The sequence below is a fragment of the Vanessa atalanta genome, chromosome 14, assembly GCF_905147765.1.
Source record: "Vanessa atalanta chromosome 14, ilVanAtal1.2, whole genome shotgun sequence".
Taxonomy (NCBI): domain Eukaryota; kingdom Metazoa; phylum Arthropoda; class Insecta; order Lepidoptera; family Nymphalidae; genus Vanessa; species Vanessa atalanta.
The window spans coordinates 7,733,843-7,755,063 of NC_061884.1; the positions used below are offsets into that span (position 1 = coordinate 7,733,843).

The window sequence follows — 21,221 nt, forward strand, 5'->3', positions numbered from 1 at the left end:
GATGTTCAATTACGTTCTATAATACTTATAAATGCAGTGCATCAACATTACCAAAGTGTAGTCTAGTTTAAGTCTAGTCTAATTTAAGTCTAGTATTTTCACTCAAGTATGACGATATTTAGGTACAAAATTCGAAAATGATTGTGAATGGCATAAATGTAAAAACTACTTGTGTGAATGGCAAAAATAATGAATCATTCGTTATTTTTGGGTTCTTGAAGATTACAATATACAAAATATATTTATAGAAAAATATTGTTTAATGAAAATATGCTATTGTAAAAAAAAAAATTTGTTAATCGACTTTTTATCCGAAACCTCAAAAACATTAAGATATTTTTTTTTACGTTCATTAATTAAATTTGAGGGTGCTATAATTGTATTGTTTATATTATAACTGTAGGGTAATTTAATTGCAATATAATCAATGCCCATATTTATGTATCGAACTAGCTTACTATTCTCGTAACTTTTTTTTCCTTTTTATTTTGTGAATACATATTGCTTTGGTGATTCATATTGCTTTAATTATAATATAATATAAAAAAAAAAATGAATTATATCACAGATAATTAAAACATGTTATTTAAGTTGTTAAGAAGTCGTGTAACTGTCAGAAAAAGGAGTGTAATATTTTCAGGTAATGTTACGTGAACATATTCTGACGTATCATGTATCGTTAGAATATTCATCACCCCGAGTGACACTGACAATTCATTAACTCATTCAAGACGGTTGGTATTTTTTTAATTTCTATGACAAAAAGTCTTAATTGTTTAGTCTTGATTCTAGTGTTTTTGAATTTATGCTATTGTGTTAATAAACACTTTTGTCCAATGATGACATCATTAATCATAAGCATAACAAATCATAAGCAAAGCAAAGAAAAAAAATAGTCGAAAACAAATTTGCGTATTTTGTTTTCAAAACTTGTGCTATACAGAGTTTATTCAATATAGTTAGAACTCCAAAAAATTTAAATTAACATTTGATTGATTCCGTTACATTCATCGTACACTAATTAAAAAAAGCATGCTCTAAAGACATAATTTATAGAACCATTGCAAATTATAACAGTTATATATAACCTAGTAGATAAAATACTGCTATAGTTTTAAAACAAAGTACAACCATTTCTGATTTTAAGTCAGGAATATTTTATGACTCATTTAAAAGGCAGAGGTATGATTCACATACCTACGTATTAATATTTTAAATGAACAATATCATTCGGAACACAACATAATTAGAGTTTGACAACGGTTTCTAATTTAATTTCTAATATTAAGCTTATAAAAATAAAATTACTTTTAAAATTAATCGATCTTTTTGAAAAGACCTCAAATTGTGTCATCATTTCCCAACTAGCTTTTTATTTTATAGTTATTAAAGACTTAAAAAAATCTTGACGTCCAGCCATAGGATCACCATTCTTTGAAGTATTTTTAATTATTATTATTTTGATTAATAAATTCACACTTAGACAATTGCCGATTGACTAATTAAATTAAATATACTACTTTACTCATTTAAATTATAATTTAATGTACTCATGAATACATAAGTATGTCCTGTATCAGATCATTCAGTCAAAAAAGAGCACATATCCTTTAATTGGTAAAAATGGAGAAGTACGCGGTTATTTGTCGTTTATCGGTAGGATTAATATTTCGGACCCGGTTATAATAAATAGAGAACATAAAAATACGACTGTAGCGTCAATAGACTAAATTATATACGAGTAAAACTGCAAAGTTCAGTTACTCATTAAATACCATTACATATGAATGGAGTTAATGCTTGTTGACTTCCAGGCAGGAGACATAACATATTTTTATAATTATAATTGTATTTAACTAACATGACTGTATTTTTAGATATTGAAAAAGAGTAACTACTGAGTTACTTGCCGATTCTTCTCGGTAGAATCTACATTCCGAACCGGTGGTAGCTTTACTTTAAATAGTTTGTTAAATGACGATTCAAAAGTGCTTGTAAAAGCCTACTTGAATAAAGTATATTTTGATTTGATTTGATATTCACTGAAACTAGCAGCATCTTTTTATATTAGTTTTATATGTATATAAAAAAACTACGCATTTAGTAATATATATATATATAATATCTTTTGGCACTAATAATAAAATATATAGGTACGTTGTGTAATAATTACATGATACCAATTTCATATATACCTTATTTAATAATAACGTTATTTTTTTCTTGTTTTTCGCGTTGCAATAATTTTAATTATATGAATAATGGAAATACGTGGAGAGTTATGACAGCAAAAATAAAATAATTATGTGCGGTATATCAAACGCAATACACGTAGCATGAATAATTACATCTTAGTACGAATTATTTTTATTCACAGTTTCAAATACTAAAAGTAGATTTTACATTTAAAGTTATTGGATTTAAATTACACTAACTCAAAAAAGAAGCTATAGCTCATTGGCAGCATATTGTTGCTTATTTTTTATCGTTATTTAGTTTCAATGACGAATAAACGAACAAAGCTTCAGTTGCCTCACGGAAATTTCGTAAAACACGATGTGAGCTAAGAAGACAAAATAAAATATAAAAAGTAATTTCGTTAATATCTATACATATAATAAAATTGGAGCATCTGTTTGTAATATTAAAATAACCGCGTTTTACTGAATGCATATGTATATGTATACACGGTACATAAATCTAAATAACATTATCTTTCTGTCTGTCTATTTGTTCCTGGCTGGACCGATTTTAACGGGACTTTCACTGGCCGATAGCTGATGTAATAAGGAGTAACTTAGGCTACTTTTATTTTAGAATTATTTGTAAAATAATAACAGTTACGATTTTTTATTAAATTCAAACGCGCGCGTAGTCGCGGGCACAGCTAGTTTAATATACGTTGAAAAAAGCAAACGTGTAATAGCTTACCAATGCCGTCATAAAATCGTTTGCCTAAACTAAATGACAGAGATAATAGTTAGCAGTTTAAGAAAAAACCTAAATTTTAACATTTTGCAAAAAACTCTACATTTACTAGCGCTTATATTTCACATTCAATTTACAACAATCACCATTACCTTGAACATATAAATGTCAAACGTCATCGTTAGTTCAATTTCGAAATCAAAAGTGAAAAAAAAGATGTACCGAGTCGGTTCGGTATATTCGTATACATAGTTTGTAGTTGTACTTCTATAAAGTATGCAGTGCTTATGAGCTTCGATGAAATGCTCACCACTTAAAACGACACTCGCTTTGTGAAACATAAAACTGTGGTCTCCAGCATCGACGCACGATACAAGATATTTGATATAAATTCTTATGTAATAACTGAAAAGTGGATTGAATAGACTGTGTTTAAAGAATATAGGTAATAAAGTTATCATACTGAATAACGTAGACTTTATAACGTATAAACCGTTGACAACAAAGAAGGCTTTTCATTTCTTCGAAGCCAGTTTTTTTCCATTGAATACATATATCAGTATCACTAAAGTTCGTGTTGCCGTTTATCTGATTCTAGTACGTGGACGTATCCATTATATTCCAATTTTGTTTAGGTGAAAAAGTTTTGTAGGATTTATTTTTCATTTTTAATCCATCATAAACTATTTTTTATTAAATTGTTTGCGCCTTTTCGCCATAGCAATATCTCCAGCTGGGACAAGTAATGAATAAAGAAAATTGAAAAAAAAAACAGAAAATTGAAGCCATCATAAGATCTATGCACCGACATAAGACCGTCTATTAGTTCTTTAGAAAGTCGTTGATAAGAGATGACTGAATCCAATAAATGTCTTTGCCGGCTTTTAACGTCACAGCCAGCAATGTCTTTTCTCAGGAGAGTCTCATTGCACGAGTGGACTGAGTAAAGGAAAAGATTAATCATGTCTACTATGAGAAACCAAGGTTTAAGACGTTGTCGGATTCGGGAATGTTCTATCCAAAACCGCCTCCGGCTATCATCTATCGACAAAAGGACACAGGCCAAAGATCTCGTTTCCACTGGCGGAGATAATTTATGTTGGTATTGGTCTTGCTATGCTATATATATCTGCTACGGTGATCCTAATATTATTCAAAACTAGCCTAGGTAGCCAGAGGCTGATAGCGGTAGCTAGTATGATCAGTAGATTTGAGTCATCTAAAGAATGTGTTCTATGCTGGATTCTAAAATCGAATTGCTCATTAATGATAATGTTATTGGGATGAATGAAGCTCAAGCCTATCTTCAAAAATTAATTAGTAAGAGACGAAAACCATTCTTTTAAATCACAAAATTTCTAGAAAAGTGTACGCTATGCATACACTAGTATCACTTTGGTCAAACTGGATTTGTTACGAAATGTAATACTTTAATATTCGCCTGTATACTTAGACTCATATCAAATGAATGTTATATACGTACATTGAGGTACGTATATACTATAGCCAAAACACCGTAACTAATAAAATGATGGACCTGACCTTCGCAAATCTACATTCACAATAACATGAAAACAATATTCTCATATTTTATTAAGACAGAATCCTATTTCAAAAACATTAGAGTATTTCTTTCTAACGTAATTGTATTAAAATAATGTAATCTTATTATTTAAGTGTCGTGGCTTCGTTCGTATGAGTAATGTAAGTTATGTATTTATTTTGTATACTGCCAAGAGAATATTATTATATAATTTGATACCTATAATATTAAACAAAAAATATTATATTACATGGCAAAAAATATTATATCGTGTAGTGGCATGTGTTGAAAGGCCTCCTTAAAAATGTTCGTAAGCATTTATGCGCCTCACGCGCCATTATTGTACGTCTATGACCGAAAACTTCACTCCAATATTAAAAAATAACTGTAGGAAAGTTGAAGTTTGAAGAAAACAAATATTTTGTTACACGTACAGTTTCGGTCATTCCACACACATACATAATAATTTATTATAAGTATATCAACTTACAACTTAAGCATAATATGAAGACAAATATGCAACATTTAACATCGAATTGGGGTGATATGATTGGCCGATAGCTGGAATAATCCATGATATTCGTAATGGATTCGCAAAAAATAGGCGCTTTGCATGTCGATGAAGCTGTTAACGGGACATTGATAGTCTAATTCAAGTATAAGTAGTTTAGCGGAATGTTGGTTATTAATAAATATAGATTAAAAAATAACTGCTTACATTGCAAAGTTATTAGCAAATCGTAAGGAGACGTAAGGTTTGTTTAAATTTATTCTTTCATCGATTGGAATAGGTTATATATGATTTGTACGTTATGTATTGCAATACAATACGAAACGTAATTTGTTAAGAATATTTAATGAATATTTCATAGATAGGATTGACATAACTTGTTTTCTTATTTATAATTGATAGCTAGTCAATTAATATTTCTTAATTAACCGATTAACTAGAGACCCGTCCCGGATTCGGACGAGTGTCCTGTTAACTGTGAATGATCGCGGACAGTGACCATGTGAAACAATTCCACTGTGCGTTATAATTAGAACTTTAACAGTGTAAGATGTTGAATATTATGTGCAATACTCATACCGATGTCTAAGATGGCGATACATTTTTTGCCTCTGATACAACTTAGTAGTATAGATACATTTTTCTGACATCCGTATCCTATTTGTCTTATTTTTTAAACTGTTTTCTGCGTGTGTGTATGTGTGTGTGTGTGTTAAAATACCTTGACAAATAAAAAACTTTGTTTTTCGTTAGCTATAACATATATTTCTAACATAGCTAATCCGCACAACATTTTCATTTTATTAACTTTCAGAAGATTTAGATCAATATTTAAATCTATCTCCTTGTAAAAACAGACTAAAAATCAACACAAGAATGTTTTTGATAAACGCGTACGTGATCCAGATAAATGCAATGGGTGACTTTAATTTATTTATCAGCAAAACTACCAAATAGGGATTGTGTCATGGGACGTCTCATCTCGAGGTCTTTGTGTCAAATATTAGGGAACCTTTTATTATTTGCTCAGACAGAATGGGAACGTGAACATTATAGACTTCCGGAAACACTTCGAGCATTCCTCGACAATTGAATGTAGTGAAACCAGAATATGTAGTTCATAATAATAATGTGTATTTAATTCGATCACTTGGCAATATTGTGAATTAAATTATTAAAAAATTTAGATTATACAAAAAATTACGATCAATTAAAGCTACAACCCTTACAGGTAAATATCACGGGCAGTTTCGTGAAGAGAACCTTCAATGACTTGACTTTAATATACAACGCTGAATTCAAACCTATTTCAGTGTTTATCATGTCCTTAATTAGACGTGATATGGGCGATGTCGATACAGTGCGCCCAAACCTTGCTGGAATCAAGAGAAAGATATACAAACCACTAAATTCGAAACGTTACTCTATATGTCATCACAACCTTGAGTTCTAGAAACATGAAATCTATAGTTAATAAAAGTAATTTGAACAATTCCCGTACGCCTTTAAACCAAAAAAGTTATAATGACGATATTGCTGTCGTAAGACAGGAAAGTATCGAAATAGTGTTTAGCATTTTAAATAAATTCTTCTTCAGATTATAAAACAAATTACCGATAGTGCGAAATATAATACTTTAAAAGTGTTGTCACTTTAATGGACGTATACTAGTAGGTATCTACTGGGTTGTATTCGCTTTAGTTGCTTCATACAATGTTACGCGCGTTTGAATTCGCTTTTGTTGCTTCATACAACGTTACGCGCGTTTCATCTGCCAATTATTTTATAATCTGAGACTTCTACAAACTAATTCGTTAATCGTTTCGTTAAAAAAATGAAATTATCATACATATTATATTATTACAAAATGCTGGTGTGTTTCGAAGGAGTAATAAACTATATATAATTCTACTCAATAGTCGCGGTCATACATCGTACGATAAACAAGTAGAGTTTATGATATAGGCGTAATAACATAATAACGTCGCAGCCACTGAGTGCTTATAACAAAACAAAAAGAGCTTATGTTTCAATCTTTGCTGCGTCATACAAGTATGTACAAATAAAAGAAATATCAGCAGTATCAGCGAATAATGACATCTTGAAAAACCAAAACAAATGCGGCATAACTTTTTATGTGTCTTATCACTGGGTCGTAGAGCTTTGTGCAAGCCCGTCTCATCAGATACTCCACCGCCAAACACCAATTCTCTGTATTGTTGAGTTCCGGTTTGAACGGCCAGGACTTAACATCTTATTTACCAAATCTTATATATTTCTTTCGGCGGCTATGTGTATGGGCGATGGTGGCCACTTGCCATCAGGTGGGTCATTCAATCGACCATCTACTAGTAGGTAATATAAAAGAATTTGGTATATCAGTTTGAGATTAATAGATTCTGACCAATTCTCCTAAAAAATTGTCACTTTCGTTGTTTTACTAACACAATTTTCGTTCGAAGTTGGATAGGATTAGAATCATATCCGATATAAATAAGTAGAATTGGCCCTAAGTTACGATTAAGGCGACTTTTATTTTTGTGAGGAATAGTCGAAATTGGATCGAAGTAGAATCGTGAACGTATCATAAAAGTTATATCTTAAAAGAATTGGCCCGGCACAAATATTTATTTATTATAGGGTTTATATACTTTATTGTAACTTTCCACTAGATATCAGTAGCACAAACATATACAATATTTTACTAATCGCAATCACAACTGTTATATATTACATAGGTAATAGGCAGGACGTCTGTTGGATTAGCTAGTTATATTATAAAATACATTTCAACTAATAAATCGTTTGAATGTTATTGATATTTAAAACAAAATACAAATTTCCCAACTTCCAAATCAAATGTCGGACAATTTGCATAAATAAGAATCGATCATATTGTATATATTTTTACCATATCTATACAAATGTTATATTTTAATACATTTAGCTGTTTGTATATAACAAGGGACTTGTATATTGAATTCAATAGTAAATTATAAATTAACTTAGTATTCTTTTTTAAACACATTACATTTGAGGTTAAAAAATACGCGAAAAATATATAGTACGAGATAAAATAAATGCAGTACTAGTCATAGTCCGCGGTTTCGCTAGCGTTTAAGTGGTTAGTCATCAGGTATAACGTATCAAAAGTAGCCTATGTCCTTCCTTGGAATCAAGCTTACTTTATGCCAAATTTAATTTAATTCGGTTCAGTGATTCGGCCGCGAAAGAGCAACAGACAGAGTTACTTTCACATTCATAATATCAGTATAGAAATATGGACTATGTCGTATGAGTCTTTACTCATCGTGTTATGATAAGTAAAATCGATTAATACGCAGCGATTATTCGTTTTACTTTAAAATTTATCAAGAGTTATAAACATGAAAACATTATCTATATATGCAAATTATAAAATGAAAAACAAAAACTTGTTTTAAGCTCCGAGATGTGAAATAATAAAACTTCGTAACAAACAACACTTCGTTACGTAAATATTCCATATAGTTTTCCATCAGCACCGTGAACTGGCATACACAATTGAAATTCTTATAATATTATTATATTATTATAGAAATATATCAACTTCGTTATTTAATGACAATAACAATTATAAAACAACGTCGAATACTTCATTTTTGAAGTAGGTTATAAGTTAATCGTTTACTGTGTGGAGATGAAATTTGTCAAACAAAGTCTGACAAAAAAAAATATGTTTAGTTTTCATCTCGACAATGATACACTGAAAGGTAATGTTCTCTATAATAAAATTTGTGCAAAAATTCAACACAATCGGAGGTACGGCTTTATCGAAATAAAATATGCCTTCTTAAAGCTAATTTATACAGAACTAAACTGTGTAAATTTGAGATTTCTATACACGGAAGTAACACGGATATTATAAACGTATGTAATTAAAACAGCAAAAATCAAATTATAAAATAAAACCTGTGTGATTCGAGTCGGGTCGGTCACAGAGGTCATCGATGTGATTTAGCGCGAACGCTCTAGACTCGAAGGACTACAAGAGCAACGGGGACAAATTTGTTTCGTATTATTCACTTTACTAACGACTTCCTCGCGTCAAGTGGAAATTTAGTGATAACTGGAGCCACGGGCGGGACGCTATTCGAGTACCCAATCGGATAAACTAAACACTTATTGATTTAAAATAAAATAAAACTTGGTGGAAGTGCTTTGAGCAAGGCCAGATATTCTACCGCCAAATAGCAGTTACAAGTATTTTCGTGTTCCAGTTCCAGGGGACATTACATCTTAGTACACAAGATTTGTGGCGCATTGGCGATGTAAGGAATGGTTAATATTTCTAATTTCTATTTAATTTTATACAGCGCCATTGTCTAGTGACCACATACATACTAAATAAATAAAATAGAAGCTTTGTTGACATTTGTGAAGTATACTATACCTAATACTTATAATTATGACAATTTTTAATGACATACAAAAAAGGAATAAATAAACCACATATTGCAAACCATTCAACGCTGAATTATCGTATTACTACTTACGGTGCAAAAACTATATGTTTAATAAAATTAATCTGTACTATAATTATAAATGGAAAAATAACTCTGTCTGTTACGCTTTAAGTAAGAAAGCAACAGTACAAAACAAACAATGTTTTTTTTAAATGTGCTTTCCCACGTGACCATAAGTCCCCCCCCCCCTGTCGGTTTGAGGTCCGCTTAAAAATGTCTAACTTTGACACCGACAGGAATTCAAGCACACAATAAATTAAGGAACGCTTTTTCGATTTATTTTTATAGAGTCAGTCCCCAAAATATTTACATTTATACTATTCTTCTATGTGTGTAGTGTTTCAGCTGCCAATATCGACTCGAGGCTGCTACTGAGAATTACCCGATAGAAAAACCTAATTACTTTTACTAGCCCCACCTGGCATTTGAACCCAGATCCTCGTAATTCGTGATCTGAGAGGCCATGAAAGCCAGTAGTGCCAAAAACAATTAAATGATATGTTTCCTATTTATTCGAAAGTTCTTTAGTCTCCGATTAATTAATATTCGACCTCGTCTATAAAGTCTGATTTTGTAATTTATGATGTATAAAAAGTAATGTTTTATATGCAAATAATAAAGGATGTTCGGATGATTAATGTCGGCGAGCTATGAAGTTCTCAGAAATGTTGATAACTAACTAGGTATATAAAAAACTTATAAAATTTAATATTACTTTTACAATTAACGTAAATTTAATTTACAACATTAAAATAAAAATACTAGTATAACTTTACATGCTTACTATTCGTATAACATTTAACCGAACCGATGCGAATGGTTACATGAGACGGAAGAATAACATTATGAAAAACAATTAGTAAATTGAAATTCAATATAATAGCTGTTTTACGACATTCATAACATTAAACAAAACAGCTTGTGAAGAAATTTTACATTTGTATAATTTTAAATGTGAAGGCTCTTTTAGTCAATATGTCTGGCAGGATAAAACGATTTTAAAAATTATGCTTTAAATTTCGAGTTGTTTCGAAATAATTTCAAAAACTAATCTCATTTCCAGTAGAACCCGTACTCACCGTTTGCTATCTCTTTCTATGCATAGTGCGTGTATTATTCTTTGCAAATTAGTTATGTTTTGTACGACAGAATCTGTACTAATATCAGAGTACCATAAATGAAGAAGATATAATGCATGCTACACACATCGACGATTACAATGTAATGAATTAAACATTTTACGTCTACCTTTATAAATGTTGGTGGAGCGATCAGAAAATCCGGATCCATGAATAGTTTAGTTAAACATTTAGTTATTTATTAATTAATTAAAACACCTAAATGATTTGACCTTTACAGGACCGTCATAAAACTATAATAACTTAAGATACATAATTAAAAGTACCAGGGACGCATAAGGAAAACGGTCACATATACATTTTTTATATACCTATTGTTGTTAATTCCTTTTCACATGTAACAAACTTGCTTTGCATAATAAAACTAGATTGACAACTTTCCGGACGAAAAAAAAAAAGAAAAACTACAAATACAACTTAGCGTTTTCAGAGAATTTTATATATCTACCCAAATTTTTATTGAAGTTAAAAAAAGTCTATATCAACGAACAAACATATGTTTTATGTCAATTATAATAGGAAATGGACAATAAACAATTGCAAAAAATATTATAATCAGGATATAATCCAGTTACATAATCTTTATAAGACTTTAATACGATACTTTTATGGAAAATGTTACCGAAACTGCAGTAGCGACGTCAAGGCGTTATGAATATCAGTAGACGTACTTATAATAAATTGTTTATAACTATTTGATTTTACTGAAAAAAGTTACTGAGTAAAACCTTGATTAAGTCCGTAAACAGTCAAGTCGCGTAGCGCGCGAGTGTTCACATCTAACAATAAGACTTCTTACAAAAACATTTGCTAGTAGGTTTTTTTTAATTGTAAGGCGAGTGAGAAAATATTTTTTGACAATTTTCGCAGACGTAATATAACGACATTTCTCAAAACAACTTCACACTTTTTTTATATTCAATGCATCCGAGCAACTCATATCATCTATACAAACGAAGTTATATTAAAAACATCCTTAAGTGATTAAAAAACTCAATAAGCGAAATCCAGTACGGAAGGAATACATTATAAATAGGAGGTTGGTTTATAATTAGTTTAAAAGCGTCCGCTATCAGAGTATCGTACGAAGGAAATGTACTTAATATCATACATACAACGCCGGGTCGATTCTCGGATATATGTATTAAAAATGGGTCACCACCACAGATTTTGAGTAGGTTAGATAGCGCATATTCATTAGACAATGTGAAAACCGATCGTTTCATCTTTTTTATACGTGCGATGACGTCAGACCAGCTTTACTTGCACATATGTCAATTACAGGTATTTGAGCAATTAAAGACTTACTGTTACTAGTAGGTAATACCTCCATTGACTCGATTTTCTACCCTACAAAAGTTTTTACAGTTTATAACGGCCTAATTACACGAATACAAACTAAAGCAGTAGCGCCTCAAACTTCGGTAGCGCTTAGTCTAACGGATTGTGGTACCCAACCTACTAAATCAGCGATCACCACACTTCGGAAGGGATTTTAAATATTTAGTACAATTTCTATAATAGTTATTTGACAAAAAATTATGGTTAGCTTTTTGTATATCTGTTTTTAAATGAAGAGGTATTGGGCTGATTATATTATTAGGGCTGGGGAATTTTAGATGAAAGCAACTTTTACGTCCGTAGTGCGTATTTTCTTACGCCGTCAATGATTGTAGTAGAATAACCTGTTCGATATTCCAATTAGATTACACGAATCACAAAAAAATATAACAACATATAGATTTAATACTAGTATAATATAAGTAACATTCCAATCGTAATAATCTCTCGTTGATCTCTCATTTTCTTTTCCACGCGTCTGAACTTCTACCGGTCCGTAGTAATTTTATCCTTTATCTTGTTTTATATTTCATTTTTTATAACTAATTTTCCATTTTTAAGTAGCCGAAAAAATAAAATGAGTGGAGTAAACGTGAGACAGTCGTCAGGTTAAGTTTAGTTAAGGCGGTTGGAAAATAACAGCCAGATAGTTGACTCCTTATACTTAATAAAAATTAAAGTCATAATTAGTTTAATTTAAAAAAAAATGCACTTAAGTTAAACAAGGGTGCGGACACTTAGTTTCATTAAATAAAAATAATATAAAGGGCGTTGGCTTATTTGCATGCCTTACGAGAAATTTATGTCCAACAACGTTCGAACACATGGTGACTATAAATTTAATCCATACTAATATTAAAATGCGAAATTAATTCCCGTCTGTTTTGTGTACACGGCTCAATCACAGAAGCAAATTTTATGAAATTTGGTATGAAGCGAGCTTGAACCTCAAGAAAAGTCATCATAGGCTATGTATTTTAATAGGCGAAACTAGCATAATTTTTTTTTTCACTTCATTGTTTTATTAACGTTGAAAATTCAGATAAGTTACTTGTAAAAACGATGTGTTTCATGTCATATAAATAATAAGCCGCTTAACTTAAAAGGAAAAACCAATTACATGTGTTGTAGGGAAATGTTACAGGATGTTTTTGAACCACACAACCAGGAAAACATAATGCTTTTTACTTGTTCAGACGACAATAATAATAAACGTCATAATTTTAATTAAATCCATTTCATTATGGTTTAAAGTTTGTACTGTAAGTACGGTTAGCAAAACTATAAATGTTATTTATTTTGCATTGTATACATTTATGATACATTTTGATCAATATTGTTGTTAATAGACTAGATTATGTTAAGCAGTCGTCCCTAGAAAATATTTATGAGTAAAGTAGAAGTATTAAATGATAACTTTTTTGTTATAAAGTATATCTTTTGATACAAACAGTATTATATATACAACTCGACTCCTTAAACTATAAACGGTTATATTCTTGTTTTAATTGTATTTATTTCTAAAATATTAAACTGATTCGATTATTTTATTGCGTACACGATTATATGTAAAGTATTGTTGCGTAAATCAGTTTCAAAAGGTCATATCTTTAATAACATTTAGAAACGATATATGAAGCCATCTCAACAAAGTTTGTTTCACTAACAAGAAAAAATACATGACTTAAAGAAACATATAAAAAAAAAAAAACATTTTATAAAAATAAATGTAGGTATTTGTGAATGCTTTAATTATAAAACTACGAAGAGAATAAGGAAAACTCAGTTGTTAAATTCAGTACCCATCGTTGAAAAGATCTTGGACTTGAATTTGTCCTTTTTCAAGGCACGATACCTAGTTTTATTATATATATATATATATATAAATGGAATGGAAAATTAGTTATAAAAATATATATATATATATATTTACTTATTTATCTCGTTTTAATCTTTGAGCAATAACTTATTTTTTAATCAGGACAGGTGAAATTATATTATTAGTATATTATACAAAACATACCTCTTTTGATTGTTTGGTTGCGAACATAAAATCCCCTTTTATCTGGAAGTCCTTTGCGTCTGTAAACAGCTCATGAGCATTGGCCATGTTCGTCGGATCGTTGACACTGAGCACGGTACTGTTACCACCTGGCTTCCATCTCTCGACATAGAAAATCTTCGAGAAACCAGGTCCGGACGGCCAGAAGAACATCTTAACGTAACTCTGAATCATCTTGAAAGTCTTTCCTCCGTCCAAGGTCATGTATAGCTAGAAACAAGTTTGATGCATAATGACTTTTGGAATTAGCGCGCGCAAGGTCGTTACAAAACCTATTTGCATTTTTTTCTACTCATTGAAAACATAATAACCGAAAGTCGTTGTATTGTAAAATACTGAAATTAACGCTATGTTATATGCAAACTAATTAATCGATCCTCCTCTAATCGTGAGCAGGTATTAGAAAATTTCTCAATTGTTTCAAATAATAATAATTTGCAATTAAATACATATGTTTTAAATCCGAATTGAAATTACAAATGCGAAAGAGAATTTGTTTATTACGTCTCAACAATTCAAATGGAATCATCATCATGAAATTTAGCATTCAGTTGTCACTGGTACCAAAAAGGGACCTACGTCAGACACCATCATCCGAACGAAACTTCATTCGGATACTAGGACATTCATCATTAGTATTTCATTATCAAAATGATTAAACTCTTAGTAAACCATTCCAGTTTGAAAGTAGATTGACTTAAATAATAAATAATGTATATATATTTTTTTACAGATATGGTCAGTCGAGCAACGGGGCCACTTAATGGGTAATTGATCACCATCGCCCATAGACACTAGCACTGTAAGAAGTTTACAACGGTTATTTACGCCGCCCGCCTCAATGCGCCGCCACTCATGCCGGATCTAAACTATTACGTCCCTTGTGCCAGTAACTGGACACAACATTGGACATCATTCTAGTAATCACAAGCCGATCTTATAGACGGAAACGAACAGCGATTTCAACAATTGTATGTAATACATATATAATGTATAATGCGTATATGCGATCCTTATAAATTCAAACGTTTGTAATGAAACTTTCGTCACTTGTTCTGCGGACGCCCGTAAATTTACCTAAAGAATGAGCAAATATTTTTCTAATCTATGTTTATTCTTCAACATAGACCCTCATATTCCCTTAGTACTCAATATTTTCATAACAATAAACATTGTTATGAAAATATATATATTAAAAAAAACGTATAAATAAACGTACGGTATAAATTTTAAAAAATTTTTTTCGTAATTAAAATCCAGTAAAATGAATACATTAATATCTAGCAAAATATATATTTCGTAAAAAATATATATTTCGTATTCAAAAAATTAACAAATGACCATGACGATTACTATAACAAGACATACATGTAGTATCGTCATGAAATAAATCGAAATTCTTGACCAAATCAAAAAATATAACTACAGAAAGATAAGAAGCGACAATTGCGTAAGTTTAATTTATCATGTGCACTAAAAGTTCCGTTATTTGTTTTTAAAACATCACTGTGTGTTAACCTTGACCGCGAAATAAGTACCTACATACAGTTTTAACATTGCTTAAAATAACGGTATCACGCTACAGTAATGCTGCTTCATAGAAAATACATATACATATATAAAAGCAGTTAATTCGTGCTGAGCGCCTGCCTTTCTTTTCAAATGTAAACGTAATGAAATCATATTTTCAATACGTCTAGATATGATTGCATAGGGTAGAGTTAAACCATCATATAATTTGTTAAATAAAAAATTATCTATTATGACTAGTCTAGTATAAAAATTTTAAAATACTTACGTTACGGGTTGAATTAACCTTATCCAAGATAACGTATCTGTTTGGAATTTCCTCATCAAAAGCAAGTTCACTAGGATGGAAACTGAGGTCCGATCTGTGTATAGTCCGTCCATTGTCTTGGGTATAATATAGTTTTTTATTAGTCGAATCCACGAAAACACACTAAAAAAAATATATTATTTATATTACAAATTTATTAAAGCATATATAATAGCTTTACAAGTATTTATTGACTTTCTAGATAACAGGAAGTAGAACACAAATTAATTGGCATACAAATAGTTAGATTTACATAAAAACTAATACTGCTTATCGAAGAAATACTTTAAACATTACAAATTATAATAATTTTTAAATATACCATACCCATTCCTTGATAAGGGATATATATATATATATATTTTAATAGACTACTTTGTCATCGTCCACAGACACTGAAGGTGGGGCATTAAGAAATATAATAACCAGTCATTGTACCATTAATGCACTGTCAAATACGAGAACTAAACGAATGTTGTCTCTGGAGCCAGATTCACAGGCTAACTTCTCCAACATAGCTTTTTGGTGGAATAGCTAAGATGTGGGTTGTAACTATACCAATGATCTTTATAAAGCGTGTTAGCTTTTATTGTTGTTCTGTTAGGAAATATCAAATAATGGTCTATGTTCACGAAAGAATAAGACCTATATTAATTAACCGTATAATTGTATTTATTATCTCCTCAGACAGTTGAATAAGTAAATGAATCATAGCATTTATGTTTGTTGATTTTTCGAGCATTGAACTGTTAAATTGATATTATATGCTTTGATAAATAATAAGTATTTCTAACTATCTATACTTTCAATAAAAAGTTCAAAATATACATAAAATTAATTTTAAAAAAACTGAATATTAAAATTAAATATACTCACAAGGAAAAATAATATGACAATTTCATTGCAGTAGAAAACAGAAGCAAAATTATGTTATAAGTCAAAGTTTTATAATTCACTCTCTCACACTCAAGAAAATATTAAGATCTATTGAGTTTAATATACCTTTAATTAAAGTACTAATTAGTAAAAAATATAAACTCTGATAGTATAACAAGATACGAGAACATTATCTTTTTGATTGTTAATTGTAAGTTGTTTATGTATTTTATTAATCTTTTGTAGATATGTATTTTACCTATCCAAGTGACAATGTATAGATAAAAAAATAATCATTTCAATTCAAGCATGTTTGGATTTGACCCTAGGTAAAGGATTTTATTTGTTACCTTTGGCCCCATATTTTCAAAATGATAAAGAAATAGACTTGTTTTATAACAACTTTTAAGCTTGATATCAAAAATCCATATTATAAAAATAGAATATTTTTATTAACTGCAACTGTATAAAGACCAATAAATAGGATAATAAGCAGACCATCAGTGTAATTACCGAACCCCAAAAAATTCGTGATAATTATTTTCAATTTACATCTAAGGCAGACAATAAGATTTTGCTATAGTATAGAATATAACCGCATACGGTAATTTGACACAAGTGGTAGTTAGTGCGTAGCTCAGTTCAATGACTCTTATGACGTCGCCTATCGCCGATTTGTCATTCAGATAAATATTAAGATCAGATTACTTCGTATTATGTTTCTTTTGGACAAAAACATACATGCCCTTGGTAAAGTCATTTAATTTGCTATGATATTGTTGTTTGCCAATTTAATTTTCACTACAATGTCAGCAGCTAAAAATATTGCAGATCTTTCATTTTATTTTTCTTTTAAGTTTATATATAAACAGACTCTTGTTAGGTACTTAGGGTTTTAGGGTTTTTTACATTTATTCTTTACCAAAAATAATACATTTTTTAAGAGAATCCACAGAGTTGTATTGTAAGTGAATAAATACCATAAAAACAGTACAAACACTGTAAATGTTCCAAAGCAGCTTCAATGAGTAGTGGATATACATGTCTCAAAACTTCATTGAATTTAGACAAATACAAGTTTCTTTACAAATTTTTCCTTCACCACTGAGATGAAATTCAGTGGTAATAATTAAAGCCCACAGTCATCAGTTAAGATGCACAAGTCCTAACCATTCAGCCATATCGGCTTAACTGCGCTAACATCGTATACTGATATATTATTGACTTCATACAAAAATCCACAAACATAGAATAGTTATTGTTACTATTAGAAAAATATAATTTTGCATCTATTTTAATAACTCCTATATTATTTATTTATTTAGTAATTACTTATGTACAACAGACTGAAATTATTAAAAAAAAATTGTAAATGCTACTCACTAACTCCTATATTATTTATTTATTTAGTAATTACTTATGTACAACAGACTGAAAACATTAAAAAAAATTTGTAAATGCTACTCACAAACTCAGGATATTTAGGATGATTGAAGAACTTGTCCAGTTGAGCATAACCACTGTCAGCATCATCTCCTAGTCGAAAGACCTCTGTCTTGTTAGTGAAGTTCTTTCCATAATCATAAGATATATACAGTGCTGATGAGGATGCAACTCCTTTGTTCCTTGAAGTGGAATCTCTAGCCAGACAGATGATGACATCAGATCCTTCTCCAACCCAATGGACCATTAGTTGCTGGTGACCATCATTGAGGTGTGTGGTCTACGAGAAATATATGAAACAATAGAATGCAATTTATATCTTTAAAAAAATAAACATAATTTATGTTTTTCTATTTATAATTTTTCCCTTTGTTATAGATTAATAATTAATAACCATTGTTTATATTCTTCAAATGTTATATTATATATATACCTATTCCTCTAAAAAGTGTGTCTTATTTTTAATAAAGCCTAACTGCCCGAATAATACAATAGGAATATTTTAAATTTATTTTATATTTATTTAAAACAGTAGGATTAAGTATATATTAAATTATATATTTAAAATTTAGATATAAGTAGATAAGTAATGAGATGAGGAAAACCAACATGGAAAAAAATTGAATTTAATCAACTAAACAAATAGAGATAGAGTAGAATTATGAATTATATTCTAACAAGAATATTTTATCTATTTATTACAATTTACCTTATGTTTATGAAATAGTAAATAAATTATTTACTATTTCCTAATAATAAATAAGAAGTGCCATCAATCAAAAGATAATCTGAGCCTTTGATAAAATAATTATGTATAAATTTCCTTTGTCTTGACTATAATGTACCAAAATATTATCTTTGATAAGAAATAGAATTTAATTCATAACCGTATACTAAAAATATTTGAAATGGATATACATAATTTCCGATTTATTATTTTAGAATATATTAAAATATAGAAAATAGAGATCTATTCAATGATTTATTTTAACTTATATAAATCTTGTTTTAAAATGTAGTGCACTAATTAAATAGTATTAGTGTCGTGTTTGTTTGTTTGTTTACAGTAAGAAATAATTGTGCAAGTAATGATTCTTAAAATAATTTCTTCACAGTAAATGCCCTTCAATAAAAATACTAAAAGTAGTCACCCTTGGTGCGACAATATACGTCGTTGTGACGTGATAAATATAGAAGAAAGTATGTAATGTAAATATGTTATATAGTGCGTGTACTCGACGTATCTAAATGACAAGCAACAATATATAAATAACTATAAGTACCTGACGAATCATACGGGCAGCGAACAATTAAAAAATCAAAACAAAGGGGAGTTATTGAATTAATAAGGAAATGATTGTTACCCATGAGCTTATATTTTTATGCGTTTCCAATGTTGGCGGCGGTGTTGTGGATGCATCGCGTTTTTTTCTTTCCAAAGCTGCACTAGTATTTTCTTCTGTAATTCTATTTATTACAGTTATTTTTTGATTATGATTATTGTGTGGCTCTGCCACGTAAAGATTAACTGCCGGGTAATCATAATGCTGTACACCTAGTACACAAGATATTATATTCACAACAGCAATAAAACTAATTTTAAATCCTAATGCCGGTAACATTTTGTCATCACTGCAAATCCAAGCTCATCCGACATCGACTATAATTCGTATAAAACTGCGCTGGACCTCTCAATTCTCAAATATAAAGTGTTTAATCTATGGCTGGACCACTGACTGACTGATTAACAAAAACACAATGAAATGACAATTGAAAAATGACAACAAAATTTTTAAAAGTTCAAATGTCAAGCTACTGTCAAACAAGGAAAAGCGTCAAATGACAAATAATCGACACTAAATTTTAACATACAACAGAGTATATACTCTACTATACAATGAGTATAGTAAATCAAGTTCGAATATGAAAAAACAAGAATAAATTTTCAATTTAATTATAGCTTTGCTATATTATATATTACATACTTGATTAATATTATTTTAGATATAATAAAACATTATTCAACTTCATTACTAATATCCACTTTAATGATACTTCCAAAGTTATAATAACAACTTTACCAATAAGCAAAACGTTTTTGCGCAAATCCATAATAAGTTTATTTAAGATCCGATGTGATCCCCGATGCTAACTATTTACTACTAAATGTTTATCTAAAAATGTGTGTATTTTGTAAGTGCTATCTTATAGTTGAGGGCACTTTATTCTCACAGTATTAAAAACATATATAAATAATCATAATAATATATTTTGTAATATAAATTTAATAAATAAAATTGAATGTAAACAATCATCGTAAATTGAAACACAATTTTCAAGAACTTTGATTTAAAATCTGAATTGAGTATAACTTCAAACATTATAAACATCTGGTTTTGTCTTTCTGTATATAAACAATAGACTAAATGGCAAGCACGTAATAACATGTCATTTTGATTTTTGTATTGTATGTTATTTATGCAGTAAGGATTAAGTTAAGGAATTTGAATTATCATCATCATCCTTTTAAGTCAACTTCCCGTACATCAGAGTTTTTGTTTTTTCAAGCAACCAAACCAAGCCCCAAGGCTCGGCAAGTACCACCCATGGAAACTGCAGAATACGGAATGAACAGTTCCATACGCTGAAGCACCGCATCGGCGACAGAATCAACCACAATGTTCATCATCCGGAGGGAAACAAATCTGCCCCATGGGTAAACTGGTAGCCGTTCGGATGAAAAGTCAGTCAGTCAAGGTCCAACAGAAAATATGTATGATGCTCCACATCCGGTATAATGACTCTTAACTTTCCCCAAACAACAATTTAAGCGTATCCTGTTGGATTCCTTGAAATAATACTATGTTAGAATTGTTTGGGTTTGTACGAGGTTGAGGGACAATGGATGCCATATTTGCACTACGCCAATTATGCAAGAATTACAGACGTGTACACAAGAACCAGGTGTTCATTGATCTCGAAAAAGCCTATAAGAGGATGCCACGTGACGTATTATGGTGGTCCATGAAAGAGAAT

The 21,221-nt window shown here is 30.1% G+C and overlaps 1 protein-coding gene across 4 annotated transcripts in view; it reads right to left on the reverse strand.

The window, feature by feature from the left end:
• LOC125068859 (sortilin-related receptor-like) overlaps positions 1–19,945 on the reverse strand; it is a 40,424-nt gene extending 20,479 nt beyond the window's left edge. For all 4 annotated transcript variants that reach the window (XM_047678201.1, XM_047678202.1, XM_047678200.1 and 1 more), the window contains exons 1-4: positions 19,550–19,945; positions 18,211–18,465; positions 15,828–15,989; positions 13,991–14,239 (exon numbers count right to left, since the gene is read on the reverse strand). In XM_047678201.1, coding sequence (XP_047534157.1) covers positions 13,991–14,239; positions 15,828–15,989; positions 18,211–18,465; positions 19,550–19,807 — 924 coding nt within the window. In that variant the 5' untranslated portion in view covers positions 19,808–19,945. The remainder of the gene's footprint in view (positions 1–13,990; positions 14,240–15,827; positions 15,990–18,210; positions 18,466–19,549) is intronic.
• Positions 19,946–21,221: the final 1,276 nt, after the last annotated feature.